Source organism: Xiphophorus maculatus, chromosome 22 (assembly GCF_002775205.1).
Source record: "Xiphophorus maculatus strain JP 163 A chromosome 22, X_maculatus-5.0-male, whole genome shotgun sequence".
Lineage (NCBI taxonomy): Eukaryota > Metazoa > Chordata > Actinopteri > Cyprinodontiformes > Poeciliidae > Xiphophorus > Xiphophorus maculatus.
Genome location: NC_036464.1, coordinates 11,189,868 through 11,217,552, shown reverse-complemented (window position 1 = coordinate 11,217,552; position 27,685 = coordinate 11,189,868). Strand labels below are relative to the sequence as shown.

At 39.3% G+C, this 27,685-nt stretch overlaps 1 protein-coding gene across 4 annotated transcripts; it reads left to right on the top strand.

Moving 5' to 3' along the window:
* Nucleotides 1-178: 178 nt before the first annotated feature.
* On the top strand, nucleotides 179-27,438 carry map3k4 (mitogen-activated protein kinase kinase kinase 4). Of its 4 annotated transcripts, none has more exons than XM_023327303.1 (26): nucleotides 179-402; nucleotides 9,635-9,822; nucleotides 9,906-11,287; nucleotides 13,464-13,877; nucleotides 14,036-14,193; nucleotides 15,338-15,454; nucleotides 15,562-15,661; nucleotides 15,783-15,866; nucleotides 15,957-16,226; nucleotides 16,315-16,464; nucleotides 16,806-16,967; nucleotides 17,077-17,210; nucleotides 18,233-18,311; nucleotides 18,411-18,489; nucleotides 19,677-19,779; nucleotides 20,043-20,162; nucleotides 22,003-22,103; nucleotides 22,192-22,272; nucleotides 22,356-22,541; nucleotides 22,625-22,695; nucleotides 22,781-22,897; nucleotides 22,980-23,139; nucleotides 23,264-23,386; nucleotides 25,004-25,110; nucleotides 25,536-25,715; nucleotides 26,572-27,438. In XM_023327303.1, exons 1-26 carry the CDS (start codon nucleotides 371-373, stop codon nucleotides 26,590-26,592), a joined length of 4,719 nt encoding a protein of 1,572 aa, XP_023183071.1. In that variant the 5' UTR covers nucleotides 179-370; the 3' UTR covers nucleotides 26,593-27,438. The 4 variants fall into 4 exon arrangements, with proteins under 4 accessions (XP_023183071.1, XP_014327444.1, XP_023183072.1 ...); XM_014471958.2 differs by having other exon boundaries at nucleotides 9,903-11,287; XM_023327305.1 differs by lacking the exon at nucleotides 179-402 and adding an exon at nucleotides 532-669 and having other exon boundaries at nucleotides 9,903-11,287.
* Nucleotides 27,439-27,685: the final 247 nt, after the last annotated feature.

Here is a 27,685-nt window from a genome sequence, read left to right as displayed (position 1 = left end):
ATTAGGAAATACTCAACAAATCATCCGAAGTATGACTACTCATCTTTACTGGTCAAGTAGTGACCAAACAACAACTGATTCACACTGACGATAATAACAAGTTCCCCTTCTCAGTTGATATGACAGCAGAAATGACCTATCCGGGTTGCCGTAGTCATGAAAGGCTGTGGCACTCCTCCTCAATGAACGTTGGAAAGATGGCGACAGCATACGCACAAGCGAGAGTCTACCGTGCCGGCGGATAGAAAGTGATTTAAAGAGACCAAAATCCACCTCCAGTGCAAAGATCGATCGGTGCAAAGTGTGTCAAATACCAATCAGAGATGGTGTGGCCCATGCACGGGTAGGAGCAAGAAGCCACTTGTTTGCTATGGAGCCTCCGGATCGCAACAAACCGAGCAGGTATGTTGGATTTGTTGAACAGACTCTTCACCAGCAGTAGCTCGCCTTGCCAAATAGGGATCCGCGTTTAAGCTCTATGGGAGCGCTCGCGTACACCACCAGAAATCGACTTCCTGTCAAATAGTGTGCAAGTTATTGCATTTGCAACAGTGGAGTTGTAAACTTTTTTTTAGGGGGTGGGGGCTTGCTACATTTATGCGGATTTCCGAACCTCTGCGGATAATTGGTGTCCACAGCGAAGAGGGGGATGCTCTGCGTGCGATGAAGGTAACACCGGGAGGGATTGTGAAGCGACATGTCAGGGAGCAGCTAGCTAACATCTTCATGTAGCCTGACAGTTTATTGTTCACCCGCTAGTTGATCTGCACACATAGACAGAACTCGGGTTGTAAGATTTGGTTAAAATATGTTCGTAATGTGGATTTTGAGGCGCTTTAGTTGTTACTCTAGCTTTCCAGACTTTGTAATTCATCATAACCGCGACCCACAAACTTTGCTGACTTCAGCTAGCATGTTGCTCCCACTGTTGTTGTTAATCCAGACTTTTCGCACCTTTCCTGCACGGTTTGTGCACATATACCTTTTGGACTGTGTCACATTTATTCGCATAGTTTATGCAATTGTTATTAATATTTGCAGATACAAATGTTGTTGTTTTTTTTGTTTCATTTTTTATCACCCTGCATGATTCCTATCAACATTTCTGCATGCTCGCAGGTGAACGAATTCAGTTATTTTTAAACGTTTGCCATGAATGCAAGTCTCCTTAAGCAAATGCTGCTGCGTGTTTTCCCCCGACAGATACTCAGGAATCCGCTGTTATGTCTTCCCCTCTCCTCCCTTCTCCTTACAAGCAGTCGCTTGTTTGCACAGAAAGCAACTTTGAGGATATTTGTCATGGAGAATCAAGCCTTGTCATTTGCCACAATCTCAGTTTTGAGTAAATAAACAGAGCATTTTTAGTGATCTATTTCACTAATGATTGAGCACAGGCCAGTTGTTATTGCCTCCTGCGGCCACTTAGTCGAAGTGAATACACAAACAGCTTCAGTGATTGCGCAATGCTGGCCATGTTGATGTTTTTGCTGTCCAGTACAGTTGCACGAATAATAATAGCTATAAGTATGACCCACTCTCAATGCATTTGCTTTTACGTCACAATCAGGTTTAGTTTGTGCACCATTTGATACCCCGTTCCCATTAGAGATCAGGATTTTTGACTCCTACTTCAGTTTTTGAGATCTGACACGGTGATTCTTTTTTTTTTCTCGCTTTTGTGCTATGTGCTTTGATAGCGGGAGCATGTTTTACTTACGCTAAAATGAATGAAAAACAAAATGCATTTCCATTCATGCACAGAAGGATATATCCTTAAACACGTTATTTTTCCATTAAAGTCTTAACAGCACAATAAAAAAAGAGATGCGCATATCAATGGGAAGAAAGGAAGATGCCATTTCACGTTTAAAGTAGTTTATTTGCTGGTCTCTGCAGTCAAAGTAAATCCAATTGGAGCTAACATTGCTTTCCTGCAGCTGCAACTTTGCATTGTCCTTTTTCTAATTACTTTGAAATTGAAACAAACAGTAGAGATGCACCAATCCACCAACCGGAGATTGAAAACGACTATTTTCCCTTGATTAATTCAGATTAGTGGTTGGGTCATCCTATACTGAACAATTATATATATTTTTTCATGTTTATTAAATGCTCAAATGATTATTAAAAGCAGCTCCCACTATTTTTGGTTATAAATGCCATAGACAAACATTAAACATGTTTTCTTCAATTCATGACTGGGAACAATGTTGTAATCTTTTCGTTTTAAGCCTTATTCAAAACTACCACTCTTATAAAATGACTTGCATTTTTTTGCTCTCATATGTTAGTCCTTAGAATACCAAATCAGAAGATTGGCATCTACACAGAGAAAGCTAATCAGTGCATCTCTAATCAAAGGGGATGACTTCAGTTAGTTTCACTGAAATTGTTTAGTTTTGATGCTTTCAATGACCACGAATAATAAAAATAAAAAATATCAGTGTTTTTAGCATTTGGCCTGACAATTAGAAGAAAATTGGCGGATTCAGAACCCCTGGACGATCGATTGGTGCATGTTTATCGTCCACTTTTATTGGAAAGTGTAGACCCACAGTCTTTGCAATGAACTAACACTCCTACTCTTTTGCATGGAGCGCAGAGTTCCGCAAATAAACTGCATTTTAAGGCTGAAATGGTGCCCCTGCATGCACTGACGCAAAACTAAATTTTATTTTGCGCCACTTGTCAAGCGTGGCAGCTCAGTTCAAACTCACAGCTATATTGAGAAAGATATGTGCTCACTTTGCAATTGAAGGCTATCTCTATCTCTGCAAGTACAGAGGTCCTTTGTCAATAATGCCTCATCCTCAGTACGTCTGAAGACATTGTGGCTCACAGGCATTCCAGAGATTTCAGGATGTGGTGCACTGTGTGCTGCAGTTTGCTGCCTGGAGTCCCAGAGCCTCTCTATTTGGGTAGAACTCAATGTCTACATTTGCTGTTGGTGCAGGCTGCAGAATGCAGATGGATGCCCTTCTAATGCTTCCTAACTGCATCTTATCTTTGCCCACACCTGCTTTTTTAGAGAAAAAAAACCTCATTTTCTCACCTTCTGTCTCTATAATCTGTCATTTCCTTTGTGACAATAGTATCTCTGTGTTTAAAAACTTGGTCAGCTGATACAGAGATGCAAATCATAGACACATCTTGGATTTTTCTTCTTGATTATTTTTTTTTGCAACACACATGCCTGCAAATGAAAGTGAAAGCTGTACATGCTGCCCATGATGGCACAGTCTCATAATGAGTTTAAAAGGTAGAGGAGACAGCTGCATTGTCTGATGCAAGTTGCAGAAGATGGATAGAAATCACTGACTAATTCTGTTAACAACACAGTTTGCAAAAAGTCTCCTTATTTATGCCATGGGACGTGGAGTTATTAGTCTTGGCCTCCACTGTGGCATTACAACAGTTTAGTTTCTACTTTAGTTGCTCTGTAATTTTACTATGCATTAGACATGATATGGTGCAGAAAAAAGAGATCTCTGCTGTTGCATGTAAACAGCATACTTTGCAGAGTTGCATGTTGGAGAGGCTGGGAGGTCCAATCCTGGCAGTGTCGCTCTGTTCCAGCAAATGGGTGTGGTCAAGTACGTTGTGCTCATTGTTTGTGAATTCTGACGAACTCTGATCCGAGGACTGATCCGTGCTTCTCTCTGCCCTCTAATCACAGTATGTACAAATGGGATCAGTGATTCATGCTGCAGAATGCATGAGGTACACCTCCATATGGAAGAGATTACGAGTGCACACACTTTTTCTTTCTTATTATTTTTTGGCACAACACCAGCAGTTAACCGGGGCTGAAAGCAGTAGCTAGTGGACGCATGCTTTTTTGCAGTGGGGGGTAATCAAAGTTTGTGCTCAGCCTGCAGAGCTTCAGCTATGCCTGCTTGACCTAATTAGAGCAACGTGTGCTCTTACAAAACTCCAGCCACCTTTTCCTCCTCTTCCTCTCCCTGAAAAAAAAAAAAATCCCCTTTAGTTTGGTCATTGTAAGCAAGTGTGCTCACTAACCAGCTGTGTGGCATTCAACTGTGGGCCTCTCGGGCCACGTGTCACATCAACACAATAGAGTCCCCCTGCTTCTACAATAGGGTGGATGGTTGGTGTCAAAGGTCAGCCCCCCGCCCCCGACTCTGGCAGCCTTCAGTATCGGCGCTTCTGTCGCTATTCAGAAGAGACTTTCGATTTTGTGCTGTTTATTATTCACTTAGTGCTTCTGCTCGGGGGCACGAGCATTCCTCTGGCCTTTATTGGACTCCCAATGAGGCATCAGATGAGCCATTGAGAGCAGCCAGACACCATCTGCAGTGATAATTCACTAGTGGCAGCCAGCAGGGAGCAGCTTGAGGACCATAGTGTGGTTGTGGTGAACTGCAGGACACAAAGGCCCTGGAACTTTCTCTGTGCAGTCTGTGCGTGGGTTTAGAGAAATATTTCTTTTAAAAAATATCTGAAAAATTTTTTCTCGTCCTTTGATGAAACTGCACACTGTGTGCTTGAAATGTCCCATGGTAACCTGACAAACAACCAGCCGTGATGGCGTCAATGGTTCTTATTTCATTCCTGAGTGATTTAGTCATGCTCTTCTGCGACAAGCATCTCTTTTTAAAACTTGGTTTAATTCTCTCTTGTATTCATGGGCTATTTTTATCTTCAGACTGAGCAGTGTTGAATATCTATTCAATGTTTACATTGCCTAATCATTATTGTGACATCACTGTGACAGACACAGCAAATGTTTACTTGCTCAACCGGTTTGTAAAATACGTAGTTGCAGTATTACAGGGCGACGGTTCTATCCAGGTTTTTGTCTAAGGTGATTGTTTTAAGTGGGATTTGCTCTGACACAAGATGGATTACTTGATCTACTTGTGTCTTTCCTTATGGCACATACATTTTGGGAGGCAGATGCTCAAGTGGAACAAAGGACACCTTGTGTTGCACATGAAACCAGAGTGTGAGATTTTTTTTCACATACAGCTTGAACATCATATGTATATATCCCTATTTCAAATCAAGACACCATCTGCTGTCTTGGGCCACACACAATACACTATGTATAAAAAAGACAGATTTCAGAAGGGCACTTTTTGTCCACTGGAAAAAAGGCTGGTGGCATAAAGGCATGTACAACATCTCAGATTTTGGAGAAGGTATATGCAGTTACAGCAAATATAAACTTCATGACTACCATATGGATGATAGTCCATATGACATATACATATGATTATATATGAATTATTTAGCTATGTATATATCTAGCTAAATAAAGCTAGTAAATATATTTCCAGAATATATTTGTATCTATATATTACATCATTTAATACTTGATAACTGCGAAAAAACAATTATAAGATAAACATTATATTAACATGGCAGAAAATATCATACTTGTGTTTTGTTCCTGTTCATTGACATTTCTTATTCAAAATTTAAAAAAATATGTTTAGTTTGGCATAACAGCTTGGGGCTTGAAAGTAGGTAAATCATGAGGAAAAATTGTATTTTATTACAAGAAAAAAAAATTGCTATGACATTGTGATTTCTTTTCCACTTTATAGGCTGTGACTGGACAGCTCTCAGTCCTGGGTCCAGAATGTATTCCATGTTTGCACAAATACAAACATTTTCAACAAAAAAGGACAAAACCTCTAGAATTACTATCCTGGTAGGATTTATCTCTTGACTACTAGTATTACTTTTAAAATCTTCAAACTTTTCCATCTGCGTTTAATCTCTTGATTGCCTCTAAGTTAGTTGGTACTTCTAGACTTGCACATAGAGATTTGGCAGCAGGTGTCCGTTTACCCTACATGTCAGTCTACAGCTGCCTGCAGACTCATTGTGTGTTTGTCTGACATATTCTGTTTTGGGGCAGATGGGCAATAGAATCTGGATGTTCTCTCTTCGCCTCCTCAAAAAGCTTCAGCGACTGATATCCGTATTACCCCCCTCGCCTCCCTTTAACTAACACTCTCCCCAGGGAAAGGGATCCAGCCCTTCCCCTTTATGTTTCCACCACACAGATGTTAACAGGCACGTGTTGGGGAATGCTTCTCGGTTAGATGATTAATGACGGGAGTCATGGGGATTGGCATAGATGTAACCCATTTTCATTCAACTCTTCATCTGTGTCTTTCTTATAGTTCTTTTTAGGAGGGGGAATGGTCAAGCTCTCCGGCCTTTCTTTCTAATCCTATTAAAAACGCTTAAGAAAAACATTGGGGGACAAAGCTCTTGACATTGCAATCTGGGAAAGCGTGCCCTTTGTTCTTGGTTCCCAAAAGGAAGCCATACAAGCCATGTTTCTTGACTTATTTCTGCAGACAGCTCTTTGTATTTCATAAAACTGAATATTTTATGTTGAGTAGATTCACACCCATCTCAATATTTGTGATTAGCTTCTCAATTTTTTAAATTTTGACTTGTGAAGAGTAAAACATCATTAAAATAGAAAGTTGATAAAGCTGGAGCACTGAAAAAGTCTTTCCTAACCTTTCTGTTGTGAGAAGTCATTGATTATACTGGGATCAGAGGCAGGGGCACTGCCAGGAATCTTGGGCCCCTTGACAAAAAATTAAATTGGGCCCCTCTTTGCAGCTGCTGTTACAATTTCTTGAGTCTATCTAACCCATCAAAAGCATCACAATTTTAAAGGCTTGCAACCGCCTTGCTTTCTTTGGTCCAATACTGATACTAGCACAATATTTACTGCTAGTGAATTTTAAACGCAACAGTCTGCATACTGTATGCAAATAGGTTGCTTAAATTTTTTATTGCTATTAGTTTTAGCTTACTGAAATGTCTCTCCCCACCAGCAACAGTCATAGCCAACTTGCAAAATATACATGAAGCAATCTAGACTTCTCAAAAATCCTATGTAGTTGCATTTTGTTCAAGCTGGAGTATATAACTTAAATAAAAAAATATGTTTTTTTTCATATTTGTTAAAGCTGTCACCATGTTGTGAAAGTTTGCTATCAAACAGATAATCTGTGAAAAGATCAATCTCCTCCTCCTCCTCCCTGAACTGTTATTGCTGGGTTGCAGGGAGTGGATTATGCTGGTATTAGTGGATGGAGCTGCTGCTGACTGACTCACCTGACTGTTAAGTGTGATAAAAGCCTCAGTTTTTTCTATTTCTGTAAACCCCCCCCCAAAAAAAACAAATAAACTAAAAGAAAACTATTTTGTGGGGAGCCCCTTGTCAGCAAGGGACTCTTGGAATGGGCTCTTTGCATGTACAGTGCTGACGTCAATCAATCAATCAAATTTTATTTGTATAGCACATTTCAGCAGCAAGCCATTTCAAAGTGCTTTACATCACATCAAACACAGAAACACAATGCAACATAGAATCAACAATCAAAACATGACATGAAGTCAAGTTCCATCATTAAATTTGTAATTGATTACGTTTCAAATACAATCCTAAACAGGTGGGTTTTTAGTCGAGATTTAAAGGAAGTTAGTGTGACTAGCTGAAACACTATCCGCATGAGTGAAATGCGGCTCTCTTGCTTCCACTTTGAGTTACTATGACAGCTAGAAAAGTCAGTCGTATTTCAGAAGCAAATAAAGCAATACCATGAACATTGTCTTTCAAGTATAATGGGCTTTTAAGTTTTTATGGATTTCCAAACAATCCTGAATTAAGAAGAAGAAGAGGCTTGTAAATATTCTTAGACTTAGACTGACTTTATTGTCATTTTGCATGCACAGGGTGTATACAGAACGAAATTTCGTTGCATACGGCTCAGGACAGTGTTTTGAGGTTCCAATGATTGTGAGGTTACTCACAATCATGTGAGGTTCGTCGAGATAAGTTAAAGCTAACGTCACACAGCAAAGTTTGCAGCCGCAAAGTTTGCAGCCTTCATTCACTCCGGATCAGCTTCTTCAGACTAAAACTACGGGGGGTAGTTTTAGTTTTATGGATGGTAAATAAAGGAGTCGTCCTGTGTTATTTATTTCCATGGACCAACTTCTGTATTCAGCCTGAAAGAGCAATTGTATGGGAAGGAGTGAGCGGACCACAGCCAGACAGCCGAGCAACTGATCCACCTGTAAACACTGCTGTAAACACCATCCTGCTTCACAAATAGCAAAAGTAATAAAACTAAATAACACTGAGACCTTAAGGAACACGGTGATATTTTCCTAAAAACAACAACTTTGAACTTGAACAGTCAGCTGAACTAGAACTCTGACACCAGAGCTGCTCTACTGTTAAGCTATGGGCTTGTTGTGCTTCCTCATGCTTCAGAAGCAAAAAGCCCGAACTGTAATCTCCCCCATTACTTGGTCTCTGTTTGACACTAACGACAATAAACACACATGATATACTTGAAAATAAATACAAAATAAGGTGAAAACATTGTTCATTAGAATGATTGAAAATGATTAGATACTTAAATAGCACATTTTTATGAGAAAAATGTCTGAGAATATTGCCTACTAGCATAAGCTAAAGTTAATGTTAGCCACAAAGTTTAAGGAACATAAAACTTACCTTCGTGTATAACGAGTCGTACATCTTAAAACCGTTCTCCAGCTTACTTGTTGGGGCTTTGGATCGATGTACATAATTAATTGTAACCTTGGGCAAACCCTGCAAGCAGCTAATGTAAAATGCCATTTTCAATAGACCGGAAGCGAACGAGCCGCTTTTCCCTGAACGCGGAAGCTGATCTGCAAAGAGTCCATTGTCATAACATTGTCCGGAGTACCCAGAGAGAACCCGCTCATGCACAGGGAGAACATGCGAACTCCATGCAGAAAGACCCCAGGCTGGAATCGAACCCAGGACCTTCTTGATGCAAGGCAACAGTGCTACCAACTGCACCACTGTGCAGCCCCTACAAAATAGAATATCTGAGTTTATTTAGTTCATCACAACCAGAATCTCGAGGTTCTCTGTTGCTGAGTGTTGCTGCAAATCAGTGGAGAAATAACCACAGCTGTTGCGCTATATATATATATATATATATATATATATATATATATATATATATATATATATATATATATATATATATATATATGTATATATATAATGTTCTGACCAACCAACCACCACCAGACAGGCTCACTCAAGCTGAAATCCATCCAGTCTTTCTTGGTGCTCATCTATTAAGTCACGTCACATTTAGTTAAACTTCATCACAATTCACCATTTCAAGTTTATACATTTTTAAAACAGTGTTGTTCCCAGAATTGACTGAATGTCGTTGGAAAACTTGCTGACATAGCAGACAGAGTTAATGATGATGATAATACTCAGCTGCTTGAGCTGCCATTTTCACCATAGGTTATTATCCTATCTGAACATCTTCAGACTGCTATACATTTAGAAAGTTGCCAGACTCTACTTTTGGTTGCTGCAGAGATCCAGTGTAGTTATTATTGAGCCAACATGTCTGCCTTGATTTAGAGGAGGTTTACTGTGCATGGTGCAACCTACTGAAGACAGTTTGCTCTTTTTGGTGCCTAAGGTTTTGCTTTTGATTTGACTGGTGAACACTTACTTTAGCATCTCTTCCAATTTATTTTTGATTCTGTAAATATAAAACTCCAACTCATGCCCAGATAATTTGTATTTCCGTCTTTCATATGATCCTCATAGGCAGGCCAAGCCGACGGAAGATGTGTCCCAACAGAACTCTGAGCTTGATGACTCCTCTGACTTTCATAGCGAGGAAGACGAAAGTCTTTATGGCACATCTCCTCCTTATACCCAACGTCAGATGAAACGCATGTTTGGCAAACAAAGGAGTGGCCAGTCCAGAGGTGCTGGACGATCTCCAAACAAAGGCAAGTTTATAAGCTGTTATTGTCAAAGATTATGGAAAATTCCTTCACTGTCCTGACTTTGGTTTTTGCTTGAAATCCAGTAGATCTTAGCCCATCTGTCCAGACTGAGAGTTCCAAGCCAGTCGAGACTACTGAGGAGGTCAGCTTTAAGCAGGGCAGAAAGCAGAGGGCCACACTTCGCTCTACAGAAAGAGACCACAAGAGGACATTTGAAGATTCTTTCATGCTAGATCCACTCGGAAAGACGGGCCATTTCAGCATGGATCCACGGAAACATTACTTGAGCCTAGGCTGCAGCAGTTGTAAGCTGCCTGTTACTATGCCTCATATACGGACCCACCGGCAAACATCCAGGACGGACTGTCCTGCTGACCGCCTCAAGTTCTTTGAAACTCTGCGCCTGCTGCTCAAGCTCACATCTATGTCCTCTAAGAGGAAGGAGAAGGAGCAAAGGGGTTTGGAGAACATGGCTTTCATGGGGCACAACAATGAGGTCATTTGGTTGGAGCTGCAGGCATGGCATGAAAGGCGTTCCACCAGCGATCAGGATCTTTTTCTCTTCACTGAACGCAAAGCTATCCCAGAAATCATCAACAAAGTGCTGCACTTTAAGGTCAACTATGACAGCCTGAAAGGAGCTCAATGTTTGGAGTCGCAAACAATCCAGAAACTCTGTTTGACTGAGGAGAAATCATTTGCTGTAGCGGAGACCAACCACTGTGGAGTAGACACCTGGGGCTTCAGTGCTTGCCCCTCGTCCACAATGAACGCCGCTGAGCCTCTCGGCTCCGGTGTCGACTGCAGGGAGCACCTTCAACGCCAGCGGCTGGCCTTTGAGCAGGTCAAGAAGGTTATGGAACTCTTGGAGTCTGTTGAAGCTTTGTACCCCTCGTTGCAGGCTCTTCAGAAGGACTATGAAAAATACGCAGCTCGAGATTTCCAAGGCAGAGTGCAGGCGCTCTGTCTCTGGCTCAACATCACCCAAGACCTCAACCAGAAGCTGCGAGTTATGGCCACAGTGTTGGGCCTCCATGATCTGTCGCGTATCGGGTGGCCCGTCTTCGAGATACCCTCACCTCGCTGCTCCCGTGGAAATGAAGAAGAGAACGAGGAAGATGAGGAGAACGACTCAACGGCCACTTTTACTCCCGAAAGTGACGTTGAGGATGGAGATCCTGACGTGGAAGTTGGAAATCTTGCAGATGAAGAACTGTCTCCCATATTGACGCCTAAATTTTCCCGCCTCTTGTCAGAAGAGGAGTTCCTCCCGGCCGCCATTTCTGGAAGTGCAGAAGCGGCTGCAGGAGGTGATGTGTTTTGCCCCACAGCTATTTACAGGCCATTTGTGGATAAAGCTCTGAAACAGATGGGACTGCGTAAACTGATACTTCGGCTGCACAAACTGATGGATCGCTCTCTCCAGAGGGCAAGAGCGGCGCTGCTTCGACACACTCCTGCACTGGAGGTAAGACTATCAAACGACTTTCACTTCACAGAACTGTTGTATAGCTATTTACATTTCTACATCAAACCCATTAATTTTCTGTTGACGGTTACTCAAGAAAATGGACACACCCTAGTTAAAAGGCCAGGTTTTTGTGATGTGAAAAACATTTTCCACTTTTATTGCTAACTATATAGCCTGTATAATTCAAAATAAACATAAGTAATAAAATATAAGAAAAAAACAAAACAAAAAAACACACAAAAAAAACTCTGCACTAAATCTCTGTGTGCACTTGTACCCAAGAAGACTAAGTGGTGAGAAAGGATCAAAAGGTGCATTTTTCTGTATACCCGTGAAACACTTCTTCTTACTCTGTCTGTTGCTCAGGACAGCAGCATTTCATCAAAGTCTAGCTACCAGCATGTGTCTGATTAGCATTTGCCTTGCTTTCCAAATTAGTACATAGTTTTCTGTGAATGAAAAGACCTGCATTTTTCTTAAACACATTCAAAGCCAGTAAAATGTTTTCATTAGGAGATGGTCCTAAAGACAAATGCTTAGGAGCTGCTGGCCACATGATGCCACTGTTAAACTGGTGACAGATGATTATTTTATTGTTCTTCTAACCAAACAAAATACACTAACTTGTGCAGATCTGTTATCCTCTACTTCAGGGGTGTCAAACTTCAGTCCTCAAGGGCCGCTGTCCTGCAGTTTTTAGATGTGTCACAGGTACAAAACACTGGAATGAAATGATTTAATTACCTCTGCCTTGTGTCAATCAGTTCTCCAGAGCCTTGCTAATGACCTAATTATTTTATTCAGGTGTGGTGCAGCAGAGGCACTGCTAAAGGTTGCAGGACACCGGCCCTTGAGGACTGGAGTTTGACACCTGTGCTCTACTTCCTTTGGCAGCCTTTTGATCTTGTCCCTAGTGGTGGAGAAATTAATTGTCAGGACTGGTCTGCTTTAAAAGTTTACCAAGCTGAGATCAGAAGTATTTGTAACAAGTTAATTTCTTGATTTTGTGAGCTAGTCTGACTTTGAAGAGGATAAAATACTAAATTCATTCATTTAGATGTAAATCAATGTTTAGTGTTTTGTTTGATGTTCTTTCTACATTTAAACAAAACTCATTGAAAATAGAGACTGGTCATTTAGTTTGTAAGTTAGTAAACTTACAAACTCACAGAGTCAGTTTATTTTAAACTGACTCTGTGAGGTGTTAAGGTCACATACATCTATGATGTTCCAATCTTATTCTTTTGAAAAGCTTTGAGCAATACCCATAAAACAATACAAACATACATAGATTAATTTATAATATGATTTTCAGACCTTTTCACAAATAAGTTCAGTTTCAAAAATTAATCTCTGTGGCCAAATTTATTAATGGATAGCAGAGCTTTCATGTATTTTGTCTGAAATTTTATAGCTGTCCAAATATCACATTTAAGCTGTTCTTTGCAGTTGTGATTGCAGTGACAATTGCAATTCAATATCTTTCTCAGCTCTAAACAATATCCATAATATTGTGCCTGATTAATTATTATCTTGGTTAAAAATAAAACATTTTCACAAACCGCACTTCTTGGAAAGCTGATGAACCTTTTGTGTTCACTTTTGGAAATGATACAATCTGAATTAGCCTCTTCAGCTACATGCAGTTTTCTCAGCAAATAAGTGGATGAGCAAAGTAACGGACATGCTCAACTGCCAAGAGAAACGTAGATTATCTATTTTGTTTATCAGTGTTTTTCACAAGTATTTTAGAAATTCCGTTTGCAGTCTGAAGTTGTCGAGGAATAAAAGCAGCCTCGGAGCTATTTTATATTGTTATCATGTTAGCAGTTTAGTGAAACATAAATTAGAGAAGTTCCCACCAATGAGTAAAGTAAAAGTGATCTCAGCTCAGGGTTTACAACACACGATGCTTTAATGAGATGAGCACAAATGGAGGGAAGGGGAACAAAACATGAGTTATGATCTTAATTAGAGCAAAGTATCACCTTATCTAAAAGCTGAAGGTTAAGATGTAAGGCAGCAGGAGACATGTTCTTTGTTTCCTTTGAATGTTTAGCCGCAAGAACTAAACATTCTTCTTTGGTTTATCAGACCAAAGAGCCATATTGTATGAACATGTTGTGGAGGTGAGGTTTTAAGTAAGTCTTTTCTGTGTGCCTTCCACATGCAGTTTGCAGACCTCCCAGACCCCATGCAGTACAGCGATTACCTGCCAGAGCTTTCCCGCCACATGTCGTGCTCCAGTCAAACTGATCCGGAGCTCGGAGCTGACCAGGTGTCCTGGGAGGACCTGCGGGACATGGATCTCCCATCCTTCCGACCGGCGTTCCTCGTGCTGTGCAGAGTCCTCCTCAATGTTATTCACGAATGCCTTAAACTGCGACTGGAACAGAGACCCGCTGGAGACCCCTCACTACTCAGCATCAAGCAGCTGGTGCGAGAGTGCAAAGAGGTTCTAAAAGGAGGCCTGCTGATGAAGCAGTATTATCAGTTTATGCTGCACGGCGTTGTAAATGATGGTCAAGGCCTGCAAACGAATGCCAATATAGACGACTTTGAAGAAGATCTGCACAAGATGTTGGTGGTATGTATTTCTTCAAAATTTCCCTTCCTCTGATGTAAGGTTTAGAGGAGAATTTACCATAAATGTGTAATTCCTGTTTAAAAAAACATTGAAAACTCAGTCGTTAGGTGTGCATAAGTATGAACCATGTGGCTGTGTGCCATCTGTTGTTTCTGCAGGTTTATTTTGAATATATGCGCAGTTGGATCAGGATGCTGCAGCAGCTGCCTCAGGCCTCTCACAGCTTAAAGAACCTGTTAGAGGAGGAATGGCAATTCACAAAGGCCATCACTCCTTACATCCGAGGAGGCGAGGCGCAGTCCGGAGAACTTTTCTGGTGAGTTCAGGTTAAATGTGCTCAGGTTTCAGCGTGATCAGTCATTCTACGGCACCAGAATATGCGTCAACATTCGAAACTGTATAATACACATTCCATTTGCTTGCTATTGGAAACAAGAGTATATCCAGTTGCTCTGCTAAGCTCGGTGATGTTTTATTCAAACAGCGACAGTAATGAGTACCAACTTTACTGTCCTTCACGAGGGTTTTCATGCAGTATTTTCATTTGAGAGGTTTTCTGTCTACTGGTTTCTTCAAATGAAATCAGAAGCAGCAGAATAGGATACAAATGAATAAATAAAAAAAATGTTTCTTTGATAGCATCAAGTCAACAGAGAAGTAGTAGCACATATTCACTAAGCATATTGTCAAACTAGTGATTAAATGTGTTCGAAATTAGAAATAATTGAAGTAGCAAGATCGTTTTTCTTAGATAAATAACTCCTTTTTTTTATCGACACCCCCTGCTGGTAATTAGAGAGAATGTTTCTTCCATTTCACTTTAAGATTGTCAGCACTTTTTTTTAGCTCAGTTTGTGGTTGTTTTTTGTGTGTTTCATATTGATGTAGAAAACCAATATTAATTATATCTTTAGAAAATGGCACTGAAATGAAACAAAATCACAATATTTGAGTCTTTAAAAGAATGGCAATTTGAAATTAAAAATAAGTATAAACCATTTAAATTAAAAACGAACGACTGCTTGTTTTAGTCACAGCAGTTCCATTTGTGCGCTAACATTTTTCCATGTTTTTGACAGTTTCCAAATGCAATATTTGCTGCATTTTATTAGGATTTTAGCTGAAACACAACACAATGTAATGCTTCACTCTGAAGTCTTCCACAATATCTTCTGCACAGATGTAGGGAAACGCCTACTATAAATGCAGCAAAAATATTTTTAGATACTAGAGTGCCTAAAAATAAAATGAGAAGAAAAGGTCTAATTTTTCTCCCTTTTCTCGATTATGCATTTTATTGGAAAATAAAACACATTGTTTGTGGCAGTAAAAAAACTGTATGGAAAAATTGGGAGGGTAGGAATACAACTATATCAGAAAACGCAATTGACATCAAATAAAGAGTTGTTTGGAGGAGCCCATCAACCCATATAATAATAGGACTGTTATTGTCTTTGCAGCAACATTGCTGGGATGCTGCTGGAATCTACTGGAGAGTTTCTTGATGCTGGTTTGCAGAAAAGTGGCAATGAATTCTGGGAAAGTGCAGATGACAGCACGGCCTCTGATGAGATCAGGTTGAGGGGGATCACAATCATATTTAAAAGGATTTTTGAAAGATGACATTTTCTTTAGTTTATTTTTCACCCTTTGCTTCTGTTTTCTTTTTTTTTTTTTTTGTCAGGCGCTCGGTTATTGAAACCAGCCGTTCTTTAAAAGAGTTGTTCCATGAGGCCCGAGAACGGGCGTCCAAGGCCCTGGGTTTTGCCAAAATGCTCCGCAAGGTGAGAATCACCAGAAATAAAGTCTTTTACGTAAATCTAGCTTCTTAGTTTGTGTGTGCTTGCTTATTTTCTGTATTTGACTAAAGAACTTGAACACTTTTTTTTTCTCCATACTGTACAGGATTTGGAAGTTGCTGCAGATTTTAGCATCACCAGTGGGGTGCCTTGTCTTCTCGAGGCACTAAAAAAGAAAAACTATGTCAAGGTGGGCTTGATCTTTTTGGTTTTTGCTCATTTTTCACATATCAGTTTATTCGCTTTGTCCTCAACTCTTATCTCTTTGTTTCCATCTCAGATTCAGATTCCAGGCTTGGAAGAGCTCCAGGTTTTCGTGCCTTGTGGCTTGAAGGATCAGCGGCCTCTCATCCTGCAGCTTCTGAATGCCGCCGCTGGCAAGGACTGTTCCAAAGAGCCCGACGAGATGGCTGAGGATGATGCTTACCTGCTCATGAGCAAACACGGAGCGGGGGACTCCACTACAGATCCTGAGTGGGCGCGGTGGGATGGCAAACTCCTCAAACTGGTCCCACAAATGGAAGCCATTGACACTCTAAGAGCTATGAAGGTATTGAAGAAATTCTGACTAGATATCTGTGTGGGTGTTTGCGCGTTTTTGTTTACATGATTTCCTCCTGTTTTTACTGTGTTTTCAGGTTGAGAACTTGCTCTTGATTGTGATGCAGTCAGCTCACCTGGTGGCCCAGCGGAAGGCTTTCCAGCAGTCCATGGAGGATGTGCTGACCCTTAGCCGGGAGCAAACCTCCAGCCAGCCTCTTATTGCCAGCGCTTTGGAAGATCTCAAGGTATTGCATATCCTCTGTGTAGTTGCAGAGACAGCTGTGCATCAATGTCCTACTTTCATTTCATACTGTAGCTGTTTTGATTTACCCCAAATTTCCATTCTGTATTGCTATAATATAGCAATACATATTATATTGCTATAATATAGCAATATAGAATGAGACTATGAGTACCAGTTTCACCCAGGCTTATTTATGGAGGTATTGCCTCCATTCACATCTGCAGCAGTCAGTGTCATAACCCAGGATGTTCTAATCAATCTATTTCCTAGTTTCAGTTGTTTTGAATACTTGTGTAATTAAAACAATAAAGAAGTGATCTTCATCTTAAACCCTCCTTGCAGAACAAAGCCCTGCAGCTATGCATCAAAATAAGCACAGCCATCGACCGAGTGGAGTACATGTTCACCACAGAGATTGAGGCCGAGGTGGAGGAATCTGAGTCAGCCACTCTGCATCAGTACTACAGGGAAGCAATGATACAGGGCTACAATTTTGCCTTTGAGGTGAGAACAAAGACCACTCTTGTCAGTTGACATGCTTAGAAAAAGCCTAAACGTCCAACTTTTTACTTTGTTTTTTTTATTATTATTCACTTACATCTTTTAAAAACAGTACCACAAGGAGGTCGTCCGTCTGATGTCAGGAGAGTTCCGACAGAGGATTGGAGAGCGGTACATAGCTTTTGCACGCAAATGGATGAACTATGTCCTGACCAAATGTGAGAGTGGGAGAGGCACCAAGCCCAGGTGAGACTCTATGATAGTGACCCAGATATGTTGATCTTAAGTATTTATGAGCAGGATTCAAATGTTCATAGGAATCAAAGCACTTTCTCTGCATCTAGAAAATCCCTCTCAAGGAGCGAGATAATACATCTTTCTCTTCATCTCTTTAAAATTACTTCAGGATCAAAAACACTCATGAGTTAAACTATATGAGAGTTCAAAGTGTGCTGCTTTTGTTTTTTTTTTGTTTGGTTTTGTTTTTTAGTTTATTTATTTTTCCTCCAAGCTGGGTCCCCTGCTAACCAAGGCCCAGAGGATCCAGGTGTTTTTGGTAGGAGCTGAGTTCTGGCTCGTGTTTTGTTTACTCACTTTGATATGAAAGCTTTTAAAAACACAGAGCTTTACCTTTAATATAAAAAATAAAAAGCTCTGGGATAACACAAACTTACTGTTTATTTTGATATTACTTGTCACTTGTTAGTTTGTGCTGCAAAAACTTACATTCACAGTGTTAATTAGCAACCATGAAGACTATTACAGCTAAACATTTTTTTAATAATGTCAGATATTATTAATAAATCCTCCTTTGAACACTTCATGAACTTCCTGTTTTCTGTTGCTACTGGTAACGAACAGACGTCAGTTGGTTCTGATTGTGCTTCCAGTGCTGCAGCTTATTAATCCTGTTTTTGTTGAAAACATTAATAAATCAATCTGGCAATATTAGAGCATCTTGAAGGGAGACTCATGGACATAATGTGATATTATGAAGCTAAACCTGCTAATTTTACTGAAACCTCTTACCAAAAAAATAAACAAACATCAAAGAACTGCTTTTTAGTTCATCCTCTTAAATAGTTTTATTTCCTACTTCAAGTGGATTTATTTTATATTTTCTAGCTTTGCCTACAATTAAAAACATGCAGAACCCACATCAATCATTTTACATATTTGTGACATAATTAATAGAGCAATTTTTCATCTACAGATCAAACAAAAAAAAGTGTTATTGCAAATCTTCAAACGTGCTCTTTCTTCTACAGGTGGGCGACTCAGGGTTTTGACTTTCTTCAGGCGATTGAACCTGGTTTCATATCAGCATTACCAGAGGATGACTTCCTGGTGAGATTACCCGATTCTCTTCTTCGCCTTTGTGTTTATATTTGTGCTGAAGTTGTGCTTAGATTGGACAGTTGTATTAATTAAAAGATCTTTCTGCAGAGCTTGCAAGCTTTGATGAATGAATGTATTGGACACGTGATTGGAAAACCTCACAGCCCCGTTACTGGCCTGTACTTTGGTAAGATGCTTCCTTGTGATATAAGATGTTGGTTTAAGATAGATTTTTAATTTCTTTTATACGGCGGCAAGTTTGTTGTCGTAGGAAGATAAATAACAGAAGTTTTGTTTGTTTAGTTACAGTAATTGTAACTAAACTATATAGCAACAGCGTGTTTTCTGCCCTCTAGGCTACTTTACTGAGTGAGTTTTCTAACCTTTCCTGTTATTTTTAGCTGACTGTTTCCTCGGCTCAGCATCTCATTGACGTCCCACATTGGCTCTCTTTCCAGATGCTGTTACAATCTGAATTGTGCAGTCACTTGTTTTATGAATTTTGGGTGACTTCATATTTTTCTGTCAACACTCTGCAGTAGATGTTGAAATGCCACTTTTCTTTTTGAGGTTTACAAAGTCAGAATCATCATCATTGTCATATTTTTATGTCATTTCTGTTGCAAAGTAAAATAACCGACTGAATAATAATAGCTACCAAGAATAGTAATAGTATAATTGTTTTTAAACAAATGAGATGAAGAATACCCTTAGTATTAATATTTCTGTATATATAAAAAAGGGATTTATTTTCAAAAGATATTTAGGTCCTTAAGTTTAAACTTTGTCATTACATTCAGTAACCTGCTCTGCTCTATGATGTACGATTGAGTAAACATACTTTAGCTATTTAAAACGTCATGTTTGTCATTTTGTTTTTTTTACTTCCGGGCAGCTAACAATTTGATTGCATATGTAGCATTTATGCTGTTGGCTACAAAGGTGCATCTGTATTTTGCTAGTGTTGGCTAAGTTTAGAAAAAGAAAGCAGTCCTATGAATAACTCTGGACTCATAAAAATTTGACATTGTAGCATGTTTTTCTAAGATTTTTTATTTTTTTTTGGCCGCTGCTGGTTTTCCTCACATCCCACTGTTTTTTGGTAAATCTTTGGCTGCATCTTTAAGTTAAATCCCACAGATGTCATTGATCAAACCTGTTAAATTTTGATTGAAATACATGTGAAGTGTCACATAAAGGCTTCAGACATAATGTAGGAACAACTTGATGCTGAAAACATGACCACGCTCATCCTTGGATAAAAAAAGAAGGAAGGCTAATTCTAGCTTATAAACATTGTTACTCAATCTATAAAGAGTTCAAGATTTTCTTTTTGTAGGAGATGTGATGTTTAATATGATTTTCCCCCCCCAGCACCCAGGAATAGTCCTCGGCCTGTAAAGGTTCCTGCTCCAGTCCGCTGCCACAGCGACCCACCAAACCCCAACTTGTTTATCCCCAGTGCTGAAAATTTAAAGTAGGTCACCACAGTTTAGGTTGTTATAATTTGGTTTTTGGTGTGCATGGCTCTGCTTCTTAACTTCTTATAGCTGAGCAGCTCTTTGCATTTTCTAGACACCGTCTGCTTTTTCTTTCTTTTTTCCATACATTTAAAGTGTGAGCGAGTGAGTGTGTCTGCTCCGCAACCAGTCACACACATGTACATCAGCAAACATCCTAAAACAAACTGCGTACCCCTCCCAAGGCAGCGCTCCTCAGTTTGTGTTTTTCGCCACACAGCTCTCGAAGCCTTCCCTGTGATCTGCGGAACCAGCTGGTTCCCAACGGCCCTCGGCCCATCCCTCAGGGCTCAGGGGAGCACAGCCCCATGAGACCCAGCAGCAGCCCCAGCGATGTCAGGTAGCCTTGCCCCCTGAATGTGCCCCGTGACGCAGTGTCAAACCGACACCGTTGTACAGGTTCTCCACACTGATGGAGGAATTGTCTCATGTTTTGATTTTGATTCTAAGGATGGATCCATGGCACTTTTTTTGTGTGATAAAAAAGGCTACCACGTCACACAGACTTTGTGGCCAATATCCAATATTTGTACAGCCTTGACCTCAAATTACAAAAAAAAAAAAAAGTAATTTTTTTTTTCTCCCTCTTGCCACAAGCGGGCATTAATTAATTTATTCCAGGAGCAGAGGCGACTTGATGCTGCTTCTCCGCAAGGCATTCTTGCAAAACAGGTTTCATTAATATCGAAAAACAAAACATGTTTTTAATTTGACTTTAGCATCCGCTATAAATTAGCAATTTTCATAGAAAACATTACCAGAAAATGGCTGTCTATGTGTGTCACCCTTAGGAAATGTCGAGTACCTAAGATTCCCAAAAAAGTGTGAACACTTTGAGTCCAGCATGTTCCATGACTGAGGTTGAACAGAGAAGCTTTGCTGTAATGTGTTCAGCCTCCTCTTATCTGCTGAAATATCTCAATCTCTCTCTGGCAGCCCAGATGAACCACAGATGTCTCTGCATGAATTAGTTTTCCTCTTAAATAGCTCTTTAAACCTTCCTGATACTACAGTGCATTTGCAACCTGCTCATGTTTTCTTATGATGCGTTCAACTATTGAGGAAACAAATCATGTTTTGGAATGATTTGACAGCTGCTGAGTCATCATTGGCAGCAGAGCTAAAAATCGATCAAATAAAGTCACCAGACCTCGACTGCATCTCTACCATTTACTCGTATATCTTTATTGGTTGATTATTAGCTTTCATTGCCAAACTTCTATTAATCCTCTTTGCTAAACCAATCTGAAGTGGCAAATGTATTGATTTTTAATTTCCTTTTTTTATTTAAAAGTAACATCAAGTATTTTGATTTCTAGAGAAGTCTTGGTTCAGGTGTAAGGGTTTTAAAAGTTATTAATGCCGAGGCATTTTCTTTTTTGGTTTTGTCACTGATTTTACAACTACACATGCATGGAACTTAATGAAGTTCTCAAATAATTTCATAAAATCTAAGAATATAATGTTTTTCCACCTTTTGCAGCCATTAAAGTTTATCCAAAGCTTTGCAAATACCCCAAAAATTGATTAGACAAATCCTGATCACTGGTCATATGAAGACTGGTTGTTGTGCATGGAATGAAAATGAATAATATCTTACTGCAGTAAGTAAGATAATATTCTGCTTTATAGTGACTTCTGCTTCAATTTGGTTATGACTTATTGGTGAGTGGGATAATACCTACAAATTTTGTTCCCGCTGTCTAACCTTGTGACTGTCTCTAATGCATGCTCGGCTGCTTGTGGGTTTTGTTTTTCTGTTTTTCATTTATCTAAAAATGAAAAATGCCAAAGCTTATAAAAATTCTGCTTAATACGTAAAACATGGATTAATCATAATCGATGATGTCATTGAGTTTCACAATTACATGTTTTCCTGACATTATGCATGAGAAATTATGACAAAGGATCAAATACTATCTTCGTCAAGTTAACCATGGCTTTAAAATGGTAAATAGCCTATTTTAAAAGATGAATGGGTTTTGCAGGTTTTCATAAGGTGCAGATTTTCACAGTTATTGAATTCAAAGAAGCCCCCTAATGCATTATATTGTTACTAATTATAAAGTCGTTTTTATTTTTATTTTTTTGTGAGAAACCCTTTCACTGAAATTTGCTGTTCTGGGCAGTAGTGTGTGTTTGGAGAGAAGGGTTGCTAACTTTTCCTTCATTGTTCTCAGGGTATCCAGTTTCCATGAGAATGATCGTCTTTCAACAGTTGCAGCAGAATTAAATTTCAAATCACTGAGCCGCCACTCGAGCCCCACTGAGGACAAGGAAGGTGGGAGATCACACTGATCTGCAGGACAGATATTCACCTGCTTGCCTAAACTTATGCAACTTAAAAAAAAATGTCTCGATTGTTTCAGAACCTTCATATCCAAAGGCTGATCCAAACAGCTCCGCACGCAGAAGCTGGGAGCTCCGTACCCTCATCAGCCAATCCAAAGGTGAGCTTGCTTCATTCAGAGCAGTTTGACTCGTTAGCTCAGACATAATGGACATTTTGCTGACTCTCCTTTTGTGGTGGCAGACACGACAGCCCGGCAGAGCCCAATGGAGGCCGTCCGTCGCTCCATTCGATTATTCGAAGACGAGCGCTATGCCGTGATGAAGCGGCGGAACATAATTGGTCAAGTGTGTCACACACCAAAGTCTGACGGCATGCATGTTGGGCTCAGGAAGGTGACTTTCAAGTGGCAGAGAGGCAACAAGATAGGTATGGCTGTGTTTGACTGCTGTTTTGGTTATGATATAGTACATCTGCAGACAATAATGTCATAATTTTGTATGTAACAACAGGTGAAGGTCAGTATGGAAAAGTGTACACCTGCATCAATGTGGACACTGGAGAGCTAATGGCTATGAAGGAGGTATGTGGCACAGAAAATCTTCAGTATGTTAAAGAACACAGAAACAGAGCTACAGATAAAGTGTATTTTCTTTTTTTATATATAGATACGGTTCCAGCCAAATGATCACAAAACCATCAAAGAGACTGCTGATGAGCTGAAAATATTTGAAGGCATCAAACACCCAAACCTTGTGCGATACTTTGGAGTGGAGCTCCATCGAGTAAGAGCCTTCCACATGCTCAAGGCAGTGTGTGTTGCAGACTGAAGCGTGTTGGTGTGAGCGCGTGTTTGCTTTCCTGTAGGAGGAGATGTACATCTTCATGGAGTACTGTGATGAAGGAACTCTGGAGGAAGTTTCCAGACTGGGGCTTCAGGAACACGTGATCAGGCTTTACAGTAAACAGATCACTACAGCCATAAATGTTCTCCATGAGCATGGCATTGTTCACCGTGACATCAAAGGTCAGCTTTGGATTTATGTAAATGCTTATTCTGCATGTGATATGTTTCAAAGAAAAAGTGGAACATTTTCTCACCAGTCACCATATTATTAATTTGGGTTTTGTATTTTTTTTGTTTGTGACAGGAGCAAATATCTTTCTTACATCGTCGGGCTTGATTAAGCTGGGTGACTTCGGCTGCTCAGTCAAGTTGAGGAACAACACTCACACCATGCCAGGGGAGGTGAACAGCACACTGGGAACAGCTGGTAAGAAATAGCATCTCACCTCAGAGTTCCTGCACCCCTGTTGAATTGGTCCAGATATTATGTGGCAGACCAACAGTAGCTTTTTAGAAGTTATAAATCTTAGCAAACAAATTTCACAACTGAGATTCCTCAAGGCTCCATCCTAGGCCCACTTTTTTTCAATATCTGTAGATGTCCGGTAGCACAAATTATAGAGCACTACAGCCTTTCTTAGCATATGCAGCTCTGGAAAAAATTGAGACCTCTGAACTGAACCCCATTATAAACCTCATTGTTATTCCACCAAATATTGATTTCTGAACTCTTCCTGAGTTAAAACATTACTGTTGTTGTTTCTAAATGAATATGAACTTGTTTTCTTTGCATTATTTTAGGTCTGAAAGCACTGCATCTCTTTCGTTATTTTGACCATTTCTCATTTTCTGCAAATAAATAAAAAAAATTTGCTTGGAATTTTGGAGACATGTTCATAGAATAAAAAAAAAGATGCTCATCTTATTCAAACATAAACCTATAAAGAGTAAAATCAGAGAACTGATCATTTTGCAGTGGTCTCTTTTTTTCCAGAGCTATATATGCTGAGGGCACATAACTTTATTCATGTTATTTATTTTGTGTCACTTGAAATTGTCATTTCTAATATTCAGACAGGTCAGAATTTCCCCCAGCCTAATGCAGTCATTGTTTTTTGAACAATGCAAGGGTAACCATCTAGAATCGGCGAGGCTTAAAAACCACAGAGCGTGCAAGAAACCTCGGTGTCATCATGATGATAAATGTTAACATCCACCTTAAATCTATGACTACTGCCATCTTAAAAGTTTTGTCAGAATGACAAAACAGGACACAGAAGAACTGATGTATGCATTTCTTTTCAGTAGTTTGGATTATTGTGATGCTTTCTATAAAATAGAGAAGTCAGCTGCAGTTGACCATAGAACATATTGCACTGGATCCACCATTTCTAAAAAAAGATTTAAAATATCAGTATTGGTCTCTACTGCTATGAATAGCAATAGAGAGCTATTCTCTATTATTTCCATGTATTTAGCCTTTGGGCCTAAATACATTTCAGAGGTGCTTTCAGGTATGAAGCATCGAGACTCCTGAGGCATTTCAAGACCTGATCACACAGTGTTTCCAGGATAGAAACGCTGTTAGTTTCTGTGCTCCTCATCTCTGTAAGAAGCTCCTTGAAAATCTGAGATTTGTAGAAACGGTCTCCTTTTTGATCAAGACTAAAACACATTGTTTTACTACAACTTAATAAGTGTCAAAGATTACTTCTTCATTTGTATCATGTCTAAGCTATTAAACTTTACACATTACTCTGTACACAACCTTTTTTTAAAAAAAATCTGAAGCACACAAATAAAAAAAATCTTGAAGACCTTTTGAAAGATAAAGTATCATACAAGAGCAATTGAAGATCAAAAGATAAAACATCATTATCTGGAAGCCAAAATATCAAAGTTAAATGTTGCCTCTAGATTGCAACACTGTGTTGTATGAATCTATTTAATAATAGTAAGCTGCCATTTGTACCAAATTATCCAACATCATTGCATTAATGCAGTCTTAGTTTATATTGTCGCTTTGTGTGTTCAAATTTTCTAGCCTATATGGCACCTGAAGTTATCACAAGAGCAAAGGGGGAAGGTCACGGGCGAGCAGCAGATATCTGGAGCCTGGGCTGCGTCCTGATTGAGATGGTGACTGGAAAGGTAAGCAATAAAAGATATTTCCATTTCATTACACATGAAGTATCATAGCTTTGTTTGTTTTATATAAAACAAGACTAACCATAGATCTGATGCAGTTCTCACATACTCTTGTAGCTCTCTGTACTTTTTTGTAATAAATTAGTAAAGGTACATTTTTCAATGTTTTAAAAAGTTTCCTTTTCACTGGAAGTTTGACACTGTGCCAAACCTCCAGTGAAAACTGATTGTGGTTAAGGCTGCTTTCTACATAATAGAAACTGTCCAAAAAAAAAGAAGTTATTTTCAGTTGCAGGCCTAAACGTGTTGTGTTTTTACTTCCTCTTTTCTTCCCACCAGAGTAAGTTCACCTGAACAACAAAGCAAAACTTTAAAAAAAAATACCACACAGAAATGACTTACTTTGTGATGTTTATCTGCATCTGCAGAGGCCCTGGCATGAGTACGAGCACAACTTTCAGATTATGTACAAAGTGGGCATGGGCCACAAACCACCAATCCCTGAGAAGCTCAGCACGGAGGGAAAGGACTTCCTGGGTCACTGCTTAGAGAGCGAACCTAAATGCCGCTGGACAGCCAGCATGCTTCTTGACCACCCGTTTGTCAAGGTAAAATAGATTACCTTTCAATTTCAAAGCTCCCTTTATAACCTTCGAGTTTTATAAAAAATAAATAAAACTCATAAAGAGTAAATACGGAAAGTATTGTCTATTTCAAATGTTTATTTCTGATGGCATTGGCTTATAGCTCACAAAAACCCAAATTTCAGTTTAAGATAAAATATTACATCACACCAATAATCCAGAAATGGCAGTCTATTGAAAAGTATTTTCATGTACTGCTAAAAATAAAGTCTCAGTACTTGGTCTGGCCTTGTTTTTCCTAAAATACTGTAGTCATGACGACTTGATCAACCTTGGGAGTCTGCTGAGATGTTATAATGTCCAAGTTGCTTAAATAGCAGTCTTCTGCTAGTCTGCCTTTTTAGTTCTCTTGTCTGTCATCTTGCTCTTGTCGATACTCCATAAATTCCCCATGTGGTTTATACCATTATCGAACACAGCAGTGGTACAGGGTCATGAATCTGGTATCTGTATTTCTGGCAGAACGTTTGTCTGCAGAGACACATAAAGTGCTCGAACATACCTGATAAATAGCTATGCTAACTTGGCTAAATGTAAGCAATGCTGAAATTTTAGCTTACGGTACTTTTTATAATAATATGGCCATAAAATTCATGTATTAATATATACTTTTTAAAAATATTCCTTACCTGACATTTGAAGAGAATTTTTATGATTTCATTAGCTGCTAACCATAATCGTCAAATTTAAGAAAAATAACCACTTTGAAAAAATCTCTGTGTGTAATAGATGTGTAAGATTTTATTTGTTTGAAAAGCTAATAAAAAGACTCACCTGTCTTCAGCCAGCCCTCACAACATCTCCTGTTTATCCGTTTCAGGTTTGCACAGATGAGGAGTAAACGGCACCTTCTCTTTGGCTTTTCACGTTTACAAACTAAATCACTACTGTACATGCTGTTGGCAAAAGAAAAACAAACTGTGGACACAAGAGGGAGTTATGGCTCAAGGCACATCGAGTTAAACTGAGGAACTAACACATTATCATTTCAGAGGACAACTGGATCTATGAATTAAATAATTGTGTTTTTATGTAGCCATGGTTTGTGGTGGTACTGTACATACTGTAAGAATAGGATTGGCCTTAATTCATGTATAAAATGTTGTAAAGTTAAAGTAATTGCCACATATATTTCACTGGCGAAGACACCTATAAAAAGGCAATGAGGAATACTTTTTTTTTTAAAATTGGACGGAGGACGGGGCGTATCTATAGCACTTTTAAACTGTTTATCCAAGGGGAAAGCTAAGTAGAAAAGGAGGGATCCTGAGTGAGTCACTATAAAAGTAAAAATGTGGCTACCCTCTGTGAATGAAAGAAGGCAATAGTTTTCCTTTATTAAATGAATGCCATCCAAATATTTAAATATTTTTATTTCTTATTCTGAATGTTTGGGCAATAAGAAGGATTATTTAGTGTGTTTTCTTTGCCTTTTGCTGAGGAGAAATTGTCAAGTTGGAGCAATGTTCAAGTCTACTGGTCACTGGTGATGAGTTGCCCGTGTGACTGTGGCGTAGCCAACTCAAAGGAGAAAACAGGACCGGCTATTCCTCCCTGCTGCTGAACACAACACACACGCACACATGCGCATACACACACATTGACATACTCCAGAACTTGTGGTCCTCTGCTGCTCCTACAGTGTTTGCTATGTAAAAACAATATTAATAAACCAATTATTATTGTTTTTGTTTTTAGTAATTTTTCATCTCTCAGAATTGAAGTCATTGTGACTAGAAATTATCATATATGGTTGTTCTAAAATACAAAGTTAAACTTCTCCACCAAGCTTACATTTTTTTGACAGTTCAATGAATCAACCATCTAAACAGACTCAAATCCTGAAAAACACTCTTTGAGTTGTGCAAACATTGGAAAGGAATTTGTAAACTGTTAAGTCAAATTGACTTTCCTTGGAAATCAGCTAGTTACAA

Excerpts from the sequence above, each read along its gene's own strand:
- map3k4 (XM_014471958.2), top strand. The coding sequence starts at position 371 with ATGGAGCCTCCGGATCGCAACAAACCGAGCAG. Across the intron at positions 403-9,634 it reads GATCGCAACAAACCGAGCAG|GCAGGCCAAGCCGACGGAAG; the intron begins GTATGTTGGATT and ends TGATCCTCATAG. Across the intron at positions 16,465-16,805 it reads GCGCTTTGGAAGATCTCAAG|AACAAAGCCCTGCAGCTATG; the intron begins GTATTGCATATC and ends CCCTCCTTGCAG.